Source organism: Miscanthus floridulus, chromosome 8 (assembly GCF_019320115.1).
Source record: "Miscanthus floridulus cultivar M001 chromosome 8, ASM1932011v1, whole genome shotgun sequence".
NCBI lineage: Eukaryota > Viridiplantae > Streptophyta > Magnoliopsida > Poales > Poaceae > Miscanthus > Miscanthus floridulus.
The window spans coordinates 46,421,981-46,435,352 of NC_089587.1; the positions used below are offsets into that span (position 1 = coordinate 46,421,981).

At 46.9% G+C, this 13,372-nt stretch overlaps 1 protein-coding gene across 1 annotated transcript; it reads right to left on the minus strand.

Annotated features, from left to right (window-relative positions):
* Positions 1-559: 559 nt before the first annotated feature.
* On the minus strand, positions 560-2,532 carry LOC136471874 (zinc finger BED domain-containing protein RICESLEEPER 2-like). The gene is made up of 2 exons (XM_066469623.1): positions 715-2,532; positions 560-625 (listed from the first exon to the last, which is right to left on the minus strand). Exons 1-2 carry the CDS (start codon positions 2,530-2,532, stop codon positions 560-562), a joined length of 1,884 nt encoding a protein of 627 aa, XP_066325720.1.
* Positions 2,533-13,372: the final 10,840 nt, after the last annotated feature.

The following is a 13,372-nucleotide window of genomic DNA, read 5'->3' on the forward strand; positions in this document are numbered from 1 at the left end:
GCTCGGCTCATTATACCTAACGAGCTAAAAAACTAGCTCGGCTCGGCTCGAGGAAAAGCTCGAGCTAGCTCGTTTGGCTCATGAGCCAGGGACAAAAAAAAATGTAAAATGAAGACTACCATACATTTCAATGAGTCATACATGATACACCACATATTTATCCATCATACATGCTAGCAGCAAGCATCGTATGCATACACAAGCAATAGAGTACAAATTAGGTCCATCGTCCATGTCTCCATCACATATTCATCCATCAACTATCATCCATGCAAATTACAAAGTACGACATCAGCTAGATAGGAAGGGCGCATAAACATAACATAAGTTAACATAGCAGAATGACACATTGTTGAAGTTCCATCATTCTGTATTTCCATGCAAACACACAAAAGGCATGGTCAGTTAAGACTTCTCCATGGCAAAATGTCCCTTGGTCAGTCCTTCCCCCTTTCCTATAGGTCAATAACAGTACAACAAACAACACTGTGTTAACAAGATGATAAGCAACAAGAAAAAAAAAGAATGCACAAACTGAGCACATGTACCCCACTAGACACTAATTGCTTGACACCATGCATTTTGGGAATTCAATAGACTCGACATCATCTTCATCATCTCCAACCTAAAAATAGAAAAAATATTAGCATGTCACAGGAGAAACAAAGTTGAACAGAGAGAACAAGTTATATACTTATATATATGAATCCATACCACAAGAGGATGATTGTTGTCTTCATAAGTGTCCCTTATCCAGCTAGATGCACATACTAATGCCTGAACTGTGGCCGGCTTTAAAGAGCTTCTGTAGTCATCAATAACTCGACCTGCATTACTGAAGGTGCACTCTGATGATACACTGCTCACTGGAACAGCCAAGAACCTCTTTGCCAAGCTAGACACAACTGGAAATCTATGACAGTTCACATTCCAATATCTGAGTAAGTTGAAATGCTTGTTATCTATGGGCTCATTTGGTTCATCTAGATAAATCAGCAGCTCAGATTTTGAACTTTCTGTAACACTAGATTGCAAAAATGACTGGAAATCACTTGCAATAGAAGCCATTGAGCTGGTTGTATCAAGTGAAGCTATGGTTGATTGCCTGTTCATGCCATTGTCACCCATCTTTTGCCGATTTAATATCTCATACTTGTTATAGAGCCTTTCCAACTCTTGGTTGATGTCATTAATCTCAATTTCACACCTAACTGGGTCAAAAATCTGTGCAAAACACCATTTAATGTACCTCATCTTGAACCTAGGGTCAAGAATTGTAGCAATAACCATAACATTGTTCTTCTCCTCCCAATATTTATCAAATTTCTCCAACATAGCAGCAGCCATACTCATTAAATATGTATCTCTAGATTGCTGCGCTCCTATCAATGCTCTCTTAACTTTCACTATGTAAGGATAGAAACAATTGACAGTTGGATAGAGTGACCCAGAAAATGCAGTAGTGGCCTCTGCCATTGTTCCTAATATTGGCCTAATTTTTCCAAACAATACCCAATCTGAATCCGAAGGTTTCCAAACATAGCTGGTGTCTACATCTTCGTAATAACCAAATGCATCCTTATAGTCAATGCACGTATCTAGCATTTTATAAGTTGAATTCCACCTTGTTTTAACATCCAAAGCTAAACCTCTTCCTACTTTGACAGAATAATTGTTGCATACTTCCACAAACTTATACATGCGAGATGGAGACCTCTTAAAGTATTTCACTGTGTTCCTCAAGCAAGTTATCAAATTATCTATTGGTTGGAGGCCATCATTAACAACCAAATTGACTATGTGAGCAGCACAACGAATATGAAAGTAATTAGGATCAAATACTGAATTCTTTCTAGCAAGAAGCTTTGCCTTCAAATTTGTAACAGCCGTATCATTGTTTGTAGCATTATCAAGAGTTATTGTAGTGACCTTGTCTTCTATTTTCCATTCTACCATACACTCAAAAACAGCCTGAGCTATGACAATACCAGTGTGGGGAGGATCCACCTCGATAAAGTTCAAGACACGGCATTGCAAAACCCAATTCTCATCTATATAATGTGCCACCAAACACATGTACTGAAGGTTCTGATTAGACGTCCATAAATCAGTGGTTAAACTTATTGATTCTGCCTCTTTCAGACTCCTCTTGAGTTGGTTTTTTTCAGATTCATAAACCCTCATGCATTCATTTTTTATAGACTTCCTACCAATAAATTCATAGTTACCATTCATCCATTTCATCAAGATATTAAACCATTTATGCTCTACCATCCTAAATGAATACTCATGAGCAATTATCATCTTGGCAATCAATTCTCTAGTGTGCTCGTGATCATATTCAGTAGGATTAACAACAAGAGAATTGCCATCATCTGGACCAAAGTTTAGTGTACCTTGAGCTTTAGCCTTTGCCAACTTGTTCTGATATTGTGTGCAATTAGCCAGGTGCCGGTTCAGAGTTGTTGTAGCACCACCTGGATGGTACACATAACTCCTATAGCAGAACTTACACTTTGCCTTTGTCTCCATGACACCCCTCTCCTTCTTGGATGGGACATTGACAATCTTAAAATGTTTCCAGCAATTAGCCCTTTTGCCTCTTGCTATCTTGCACTTGGGAGACAATGTAACACCAGCTTTTTTCCCTCCTGTCTTTGCCTTCTTAGCCTTTGATGTGCCATCATCAACCTCATCACCCCTCTGGCTTCCACTTCCACCATCAACTGTAGGTAGGCTTTCAGACATATCATCCCTATGGTCGAAGCTGTTATCATCATCCTCCTCATCTTCTAAAACTTTCTCCAATGGCTGCACAAACAAACATACATGTATTAATGTATATAGTTGAATCATTGCTATTGCATTAAAAATAAAGTATGACATTCTTCATTTTTTGGGATAAATTAGATAACATACCACCACGTCAATGGACAGAGTGGGATTCGATGAAGACCGAGTGCTAGTTCGTCGTCCACAAAGCTTACTCCTTGACTCCAAACTTGGAGGACGCGGCGATGCACTGTTCTCGCCCTCCATGGCCGTGGCTGACATGGCACAAAGCACTGCTTATGTTTTGCTGTTCATTCTAGGAATTGCAACATCTTCTGTTTTTATATGGCTGTTTGGTTGTGTGCAAGGCTTATTTTCTACTCAGACATTAGGCAATCAATCTACGCAAATCCTTTTCTTATAACAGAACAAAAATCAATCAGTTGTTCAGAATTGATGTTACAACAAATGCTTTCCACTCAGCCAAACAGAGAAACGCACCCTATATACTGAAAATAGATCAGAAATCCCAGCAGTCCAAAACTGAAAATAGATCAGGAATCCCAGCAACCCATTCGGCACAGCCGGGATTCCAAAACTGAAAATAGATCAGAAGTCCCAGCAAAGGAGCAAAACTTCATCTACGGCAACGCCTCCATTGTTCAAAAAAGATTGTTCAATTTGCTAAGCCGCGTGGCTTGTTCCTCTCAGCCAGAAGAACATCCTTCCGTGCCTCGTACAACACCCAGGTGATGCCGGAATGTGGCATGACCTTCAGGCAGCTTGCCCCCCACCCACGGGCCACGGTAAAGCCCCAGGAAGCCCTCCCCCCGGATCACCTGACCACCTCTGACAAAGCAGCAATCGACAAAGGAAGATCTAGAGGAAAAAGGAGAGAGGAGTGACCGAGTGAACCAGACCTGCTCGCACACGGAGAGCCGCTGGTCGCGGCCGCCTGACTTGTGGTCGTAGCGTCAGGCGTCTCGCTCGCCCCGTCGTCGCCACGGTCGCGTGCTGGCCCTGCGCCCCTGCTGCAGTCGCGACTCGTGAGCTTGCGGCGGCCAGGCGGCTCCGCGGCTGTGCGTGAGCCCCTGAGGAGGCTTAGGGTTTTATTCTGTACTTCTGTTATGTGCCGATGCCGATGTGCCGTGCGCATGGGCCTTGGGCTGGGGGCCTGTGGGCTGTGGACTGCGAAAATGCGGCCTGTAGCCTTTCCTGGAAACGCAACTCGTTGAGCTCGCGAGTAGCTCGCGAGCTAGCTCGGCTCGGCTCGTTATACTAACGAGCTAAAACCTAGGCTCGGCTCGGCTCGTTATCCTAACGAGCCGAGTCAAGCCGAGCCGAGCCAGCCGCGAGTCGAGCGAGCTAACGAGCTTCGAGTTTTCCGTCCAGCTTTACGCGCTGGCTGTGACCGCTCCGGACAATAGAGAAGCGCTTTCACCAGCATGCGGTTCATGATCCGCAACGACCTCGTCGCGGACAAGCACTCGGGGGCTCACCCACGTCCTGAGCAACGACAGTAGGATCCACGACAGCTTCCGGTACATCGATCGGTTACGACAACTCTATCCCTAGCTTCTTTACCTGAGCACGTTCACATACATGTGTAGGTTCACCCATAGCTCCAATAGCATAGAGCCAGCTCGTAGATTAAACCCAAGAACATGACACTCGCACAACTTATTTTAGCGTTGTTCACTTCCGAGTGACATGTCCCAGCCTGCATCGGCAGCCGGACATGACTCACTCGTGGGGATGTAACACCCTAAAATTTGCATGATTTTAAAATAGGGGAAAATGATATAATTATATATTTTGTGAGCATTTAAATTTAGGAAAATAATAACTTTGTTAAAATTAAAGTCAAATATAGGTCTACATACATGTATGTGCATACATGCTGCTGTGTATTATTTTTGAATTGTGTGGTTTGAAATCAAACTTCAAATTGATTTAAATTTGCATTTCAAAATTGGTTTGGAAAATTTGAAAAGAAAAATGATTTCTTTTCTCCTCCCCTCTATTCGGCCTGTTGGCCCAGCTCCCGCACGGCCTGCCTCTCTCCCGTTTTGGCCCGCCTACAGGCTTCGCTTCTCCACAATGGCCCAGTAAGCGGCCCAACCGTGCGCCACGCTCCTCCTCTCTCTCATTGACAGCCGGGACTGCTCTGTCAGGGTCTTCTTCCTCATGCGTGTTCACCTCGGACTCTGCCGCGCCGACATGACCACCTCCTCTATGCCGTGCCTTGCCATGCCGCCCAAGCCAAATCGCTCATAAATAGCAGCCACCCGTGCCCGCGCCGCTTCCCTATCAAAGCTGAGCAAGCCGCAGCCACCCCGTGCCCTATAATAGCGCCGCCGCGAGCTTGGAGATTCACCACCGCCGCGTTCGTTGTTCTGCATCCTCTTTGCCTCCACGACTGCCTTGCTGGGCTTCTACGTGAAGTAAGCAAGCTTTGAGTACCCCCTTGACCCCACTCTCGCTTTCAACCGCTGGTGCGAGCTTGCCATTGCATCACCGGATTTCTGAGCCGCCAAATCAAGCTCCGCATTGTCACCATGCCATCGCAGCCACTCTAAACCTCTCCTTCGAGTTCGTCTTGAGCTCCTCTTGCTTCCCGTGCCTTTTTTGTGTCCAATGGTGGTCAGAGTCACCGATTCACCCAACTCTGGTGAGGTCCAAGCCTCTCCGGCCATGGCGCCGCCGTGCACAACGCCGCTCCGGCGACCTCCATTCCCTGATCTGATTTGCACCGCCCGATCTGAGATCAATGGCCCAGATTAGAAGATACCCTTTCGTCTGTCATTTTGCAAAAAGGCCCTTACAATTATTTGGATCTTAACCCGCAGTCCCTGAACTTTTGTTAAAGAGCCCATGTCTTTTCTTCGAATGGTGGCCACAGTCCCTGGTTCGGTTTAAAATCGGATTTTAATTATTTTAAATTCGAAAATCAAGTTTGATCTATTTACAAAACTGCCACTACCTTCTGTGGGCCATAAAATCTTTGTTTTAACTCCGATTTGATCCGTTCAACTTGCGTTAGGTTCGTAATTCCATAATCTACATGTTCATACTATTGTTAAGTATATTTTCAACTTTTAAAATTTGATGTTAGATTTAATCTATTATTTTACTAAAGGAAATCTTGTTTAATTCGTAACTCTTCGTTTTAGCTCCGATTTTTGTGATTATCGCGTCTGTGTGTTCGTAGTGTGACGTAGATTCGTTTTACAAACTTTTTATCTTGATTTTATGTTGATTGTTGTACTGTTCTAATCATAGCTTTTGTTTGCTATGCATGATTGCTTTTGGATGCTTGTATGTTGCCGTGATTATCGAGTATATATGATGAGCAATACGTGGATGACCAAGAGTACTACTTTGACAAGCAGGATCAGCAAGAGCACTTTGTTCAAAGCAAGTATATCATGAGATTATCCTTGTTTCCTATAAACTTTAATACATTTAATTAATGTTGCATATGCCACCTTGATAGGGATTCCCTAGAATTAAACTTATAGCTTGTCTCCTATGGGATATGCATTGGGTAGCTTTGCTAGTGCTCAATTAAACCATGATCTTGTAACTTGACTAATGGTATATGCAATAAACATTAAAATATGACTTTTTAGCAACTTGGAAATAGGGGACTGGAGTGTTTAGCTAATTTCTAAATGCTTCAGATTCCTCTCCCTAAGGACTTATCTGTAAGCAAACATCCGGGACCTACAATATAGCTGTGAGGGCTACATGGCTCTAGCTTTAGCTAAGTATGAGGACCTTTTTCTAGCTTGTTAGAGGTTATCTTTATTGGCGTAAGAATGGCTTGACGAATCGGATATAGTGTGGCCTCTGTCCCCTTAAGTATAGCCTGCGCATCATTGTGCCATCGGGATGGGGGGCTCTACATCTGTTTGTCAAGTGAATCTAATGGCCCTAACTTATTAGACGAATCTTTGAAAGGCTTCATAGTGACCCCTGCCTGCTCACCTTGGAAAGTGTTTTCGGAGTAATTAACTCGAGCATATGGGTATCACGACTCATAGTGAAAGTGTACAACATCTGCAGAGTGTAAAACTAGTATATCACCCGTGCTCATGGTCACGAGCGGCCTTGGACCCTTATGGAATAGAGGATCACTAAGAATTATCCATTTATGCTATTCATTATTCATGTTTACATTGATTATGTGTTCTACTATGGGATTTAAAACAACTTGTTGCTACTCTTATGCTAAAATTGTGACAACTAAAAGCTGAATGCTGTGAAACCTGTGTCAAGCCTTTTGAGCCTCATGAACCCCATGTTACACTTGTTGAATACGACATGTACTTACGCTTGTTTATTTTTATTATTTAGATAAAAATCCTGGATGGGTAATAGATGACTATGGTAATGTTGACTTTCCTGAGGATTACTAGACTTGTGGTCAACCAGTTGACGTCCCTATGATATGGAGCTTCCATGAGAGATTTATCTTTATACTTCTGTTACATTTATGTGAAGACTCTGTCTTATTATTCGTGATATAATAAACACTTGTGATGATACTATTTATAATTTGTTGGCTTATATGTGACTGATCTCTGGGCGCATATAAGATTTTGCATCCCATTTTATCCTTAAAATCGGGTGTGATAGGGGACCACACATAAAGGCATGCATATATATGCTCTAAGGCGTAGCACTGCTTGTCATCATCCCAGTGACCCATTTCGAGTTTTTTTCCGATCGTACCTCGCGCCGCGATGAATCAGTGACCTGCTTCTCAACTTCTCATTCGTACTAAGGGGTCGCTCAGACCAAGCCTCACGAACTAGCTCCAAGGCAAGACCAAGAACCCGCGCACGAGCTCGGAGGGGAATCAGGCGCTGTTTCGTTCAAGGCAAAGGGAACGAGGGGAAACAAAACTCTTGTCGCCTGCTTGTTTTCTTCTCGCATCGCATTGGATCTGTGACATGCCCCCAACGTCTTACCGTGCCGTTAGGTTGCGCACCTTTTAGCCCCACAGGCCAGCCCCCAAGCTAAAACACACACCCACGTGTGCGAGACTAGGGGAACAGAGCACATTCTGACTCGAACAGAAAGAAAGCAAAAAAGGCAGCAAAATGACAAACGAATGCATCGACCAAACACCATATATACACAAAATATAGTGTAATTCATTACAATAGGATCACCCATGTCATACAACATATCCATGTGGACAACTATCATGCACCGAAAGCTTGGTACTGGAGGCGGACGGTGGTAGCCGACGCCTTGTTCGCGAGGACCTCTGCACACGAGCGGCGGAATTGCCGATGTAAGGATCTCGTTGTCGGATTTTTTCGATGAGTACCCTTGCCCCACGGCATCATAATCGACACCATCATAATGCGAGTCGACGCCCTCTAGTCCACAACCGTCCTCTCTACCAAATCTGAGAGTGGCTTTGTGCATAACCCTGAAAAAACAACCGGTCCTTAACGAAGTCTAATAACCAAGCGAAAGCACGAGGCAGGTAGAAAAAACTCACCGGTGCAAGTGGAGCAGAGACTCTAGCACTCAGCTTCGAGACGCTGGCGACCCTGCTCGGCCTCATTTCTAGCAGCGTCCGTCGTGTTGATCTTTGTCTCCTGAACAGCTAATGCCTCCTTGAGACCGGCCACCTAGGTCTTCAGCAAACCGATTTGAGACTGAGCCCGTGCCCCCTGCTCCGCAAGCTAACCCTGAGCCGAATCAATCACTCTAGTGGTATTGATCAGACCCTGACGCAGCTCCGCCTATGCCTTCTGGGAAGCTTCTAGCTCCTGACACAAGCGCCGCACCTCTGTCTCCGCCTTGACCAGGCGGCCACGGTCCATGACACACCCCGCCTGCATTCGGTAGGCCAAGCAGCACAGGAACCAGGATTTCTCCATTGAAGTCCTCATCAGCCCCTGCAAAAAGAAAGAGATGACCACACCATCTAACGGAAAAAGTATGACTCGGGCAACAAGCTCAAGGACAAATCGAGGCAAAGAAGGTCCACCTACCCGCGGGCCATGACCTCATCGGTCATCAACCGCTGGGCCTCCGACTCAACCCGGCAATCATCTCGGGTTTTTGTGCAACCCAAAAATATGATCTTTTTAAAAATTCTCCTGCAATTTGTGTTGCATGAAGACACTAGGTCAAACCTAAGCCAATTCCTTCCTTTCTTGGCCTAACTTCAACTTAGGACTTCATAATCTAGTACACGACATATAAATTAGTTGCATATTTGAGTGCCTTGAGTTGGATCTTTTTGGGTGTTTATTGTTTGATTGTAGGGCCAAATAGTTTCAGAAGAAGTAGAAAATCCCCTTAGCAAGAAATAGGAAAAGCCCCATCCCTTTTGGACCTAGCCAAGCCCTCATTCGGCCCACCTCCTCTCTTGCCCACGCCATCAAACGGCCTCGGTCCGTCCCACCGAGCAGGCCTAGCTTGTCACGCCCACAAGTGAAGCCTCCTACGCCTTCCCTCCTAGGCCTCGGCCTTTCCCATGGCCTAGCTGCACCCCGCCTCCCCTCATGCCCGCTCCCATGCACAAGGCCCAAGCCGTGTCCTGCCAGTCGCTGCACCCTGGTGCCCGAACCCTAGAATGTAGATGCGCCCCTAGGAAGCCGCCACCATCGCGACCCGTCCCATCTGTGCGTCCGCGTCTGTACCAAAAGCCACATGATGGACATCGCGTGTCTCGGAGCTCGCACTAACGCCGGAGATGGCCGCCTAGCCTAGAACCCTAGCCTAGTGCCGCTATAAGAACAAGAGCCACCACCCCCTTTCCCCTGTTTCCCATCTACGCCGCCATGAGCTCCCGTGCCTCCTCTTCCTCCCTACCACTCTCTGGTCAGAGCACCACTGCCTCAACTGTCTTCGTCGAGCCTCCGCCATGCCAAAGCTGCTCCACTATGACCCTGACCCCGACGAGCCATGGCCAACCCGACGCCCCAGACCACCTCTGCTTCACTCACCTTCACCATGTAGAGCACCACCGTGAGCTCCCACTCCGCCTCGCTGTCAAGCCCACGCCCCGGCTATCCTCGACCTCACCGAGCCAGCCACCATGAGCCTCCTACGCCACTCTGCTTCATCCCTAGCGCACAATGATGACCCACGACACTAAGCCATGATGACCGCTAGCCCCTGCCTCTAGCTCACCATCCTCTGCTTCACCATGCCGGAGCTGCACTGCCTCCAGCCTCATCTCGAGCCATCGTAGCTGCCAACCCGGAGCCCTGCCTCGCTGTCCCCAACCATGAAGCCACCCCAACGCGTCCCTGCTCTAGGACCACGATGCTAAGCCGATCACTGCCTCGTCGCGACTCGTCCTCGCCAAGCCCCTTCCACGCCAACACGCCCTCGCTGGCGTCCATGCCTTGTCTCTGCACCACCGGTGATGACCAAGCCTTGCCCCGAGCACGTCCTACTGACCGTGACCACCCCCGACAAGCCCTGGACTACTGCACGGCAAGGGTAAGCCCCCCTCCTAGCCAAGCTTGCTCCTTTTCCTTCAATCGAAGACCCCAACCACTACCCACCCTGAGCCCAAGGCCATGGCTTTGTAGAGCTATCGTTTTGCTGGAGCTGCGAAGCCGACCTAGACATCGTGACCAACCCCTACTTCGCCTACGACAAGCCTTGAACCGAACCCTGATGTGTGGCCACAACAATGTTGCTGCGCTACCGACATCGAGCCCAACCCACATAAAGCGACCTGCTGTCCACAAGCCCTCGGTGAGACAACGAAAAGCTGGACCTTTCCAACCCCTACCTACTGTTGGCCCAAGGCCAATGACCCCTCCATGTGTTTGGCCTTCGAGCCATGTTTTGCTATAGGGACCTCACCGACCACGTGCTAACGATGCTCGTAGACACAACGCACATGCCCATTGTGCTCATTGTGTCAATCTGTGGCACTTACGCCTCAGACGGCACAGGCATGAGCATGTTCTTATCGCACTATCGACACCCTAGCTTGACCCTCGTGGCACAACCATAGGTCACCTATGCCACCCACTGCCATTTGTGCGAGGCCTAGCCCTAAACTATTGTGACCGCCACGTACACAAGCACGCCGCGATATGCCACGGCCTAGCCATGGCCGTGATCGGGATATCAGAAACCAACCGCAACCCCTAGGCTGCCCTCGCTAAATCAATGGACTAGGTCGACCCTCCCTTCCACTCGTTGTTGTTGCCATGTTTTGCGTTGGCCAAAGCAACTTTGGTATGGCCATACACACTCGCACGCCGCGAACTGGCAGTGGCTAGGCACCGCAAGCAGGACTTGCCCACCTTCCAAGCAAAAGATGCCTTGCCACCAACCTACATGTGCACCACCACCTCGGCCATAGCATGACCGAGTAGAGTCCCAACCTACAACCCGTGCGACCTACCTCGGCATTCGAGTGTAGTAATTCCAAGATAGACCTAATCCCAACATTTGGCATAGATAGACCTCCACTTGATAGCCTCGCTTTTTACCCAAACCTAGATGACATAACTTGACAGTCCAACCCTTGTAGCCATGGGAACCTAACGCCAACATAAGGAGCCATCAACCATGTGTCCATGTCGATCTAGCCCAAACATGGCACCTAACCTAGACCTAAAGCCACCTTGCGCCTACCATATTCCCTAGCCTTCCGTTAAAACCCTAAGGATACCCAAGATTAGGTCAAAGCCCTAGTTTCATAGCCATGTGTGAATGAATTTGGTTCTTCTTTGATCTTTTTGCTCTCTGTGATAATCCGTAGTTTATAGGGATCAGTTGGATGTGTGTTGGCTCTAAAGGAGGACCCGTGGAGTGGAGCTGACCCTAGAGATGGAGGCCCATGCCGATCAACTACACCGACTAAAGTAGACTTGTACCACTACTACCTCAACATTGTAGGTGTCATGTAGCACCCTTTACTTAGAGAACCCTATTAGGCATTGCAAAGTAGAAACTGCTAGCACTTTATATCTATTCCTTTGCTACAATATGTGATGCATGCTATTTCCTAAGCCTTGATTGCCTGATTGAAACCACTTCACCCTGATTACATAGCTCCGCGCTTGCACTTATATATGCATGTCTACTTGCTTGCATTTACTTCCATCATAATTGCATATATTCCTTACTATGTGATGTGTGATGGATGTTTGGATGATGTGGATGGTGGAGGGGGTTTAGCCATGAGGCACCCCCATGAGGTATATGGATTGATACGCGAGGGGAGCGGTGAATCCCGAGTGGGTGGTGGTGATGTGAGGAGTTCTAGAGATATTCTTGCCCTGACCTAATTCTTGGAGATACTGGTTAGAGTGAGAGTTTGTTGTGGTGTACGGAGTGCACCAAGGGTAGTTCCTATGGCAGGAACACAGAATCCTGAGGGGATGGCAGTCCTCGAGGGACATTTGGGTTAAGGCATTTAGGGATGTGATGGTTAGACCACCTCTGTGGGGGTGGATCTAGTGCTTTGAGAGCACACGATTTGGTGGAAGGTCCTCGCTCTGGCCAAATTAAGGACTTTGTAGGTTGCAACCATAAATCATGGGTTACTTTCATGCACACCACATGCCAACGGGGAAGGGGCTAGTTGCCCAAAGTAGTGTAGGTGACCATTAGTCTCTGTGGGAGAGAGTAGGCACATGGTCTGTGGCCCTGTGCAATTAGTGTCAGGAGGACGGAGAACACTCCGTTTGGCCCTCGAAAAGACATGACCCTAGCTTATATGGTGGCATCTATATATCTTCGCTCTGACTGGTGGGCAGGACTAGTGTTAGTTGGCCTAGTTTGTGGTGGCGGTGTTCATCGCTGATGGTGATTCATCGGCGGTGTTCATGTGGGGCAACACTGTACTCTCTATAGAGGTTAAAATCTATACATATAGCCGTGGTCTCGGATATGATCATTTACCTCTGTGCAGGGTTTAGCTATCAAGCTTCTCTTGTGCTTTGCTTCTCTCTCCCCCTAAAGTTAAGGTCTGGCTGGAGGCCATTGAGATGAGGAGCGTGCAGAGGCCGCCTCGTTGACTAGACTGAGAGACAGAGGGTGTTGTGAGGGATGATGAGTTGTGACTTATGATGATAAGTGGTGGTTTATGGTGATGAGTGGTTGGTGAGAATGAGATTGTGGATTAGGTTTAGAGAAGATTTATACACTACTTTTGATGCCTTCTCTGCATGCGCTAAGGATGCAAACCACATCCAAACTTTTAGGATCGCCAGATCCCTTTATTTTCTATTTTCCAATAAAGCTCATCGGTGCTGACCATGGCCTGCACACATCTGGTGGTTTGTAGATTTCTTGACTTACAGAGATGATTGAGATTAGTAGCTGGTTTTGTTCTACACTCAAGGATGCCTCTGGATGAGAGATGCCAAGCTTCACTTCCACAATAGAATAGCGGTGTTTTGTATGTTGATAGCTGTATTCAAAATGTTGTAATATATTTATATTGTGCACTCTAATGTTGTATGACTCTATAATCAGCTGTAAATTGGACGCCCATGATAGCCGAGATATCCTAGGACTATCACAGAGGGGCAAATGGGTTGGAATTTCAAGTTTTGGAATCCCGGTCCACTACAGGTGGTATCAGAGCCATACT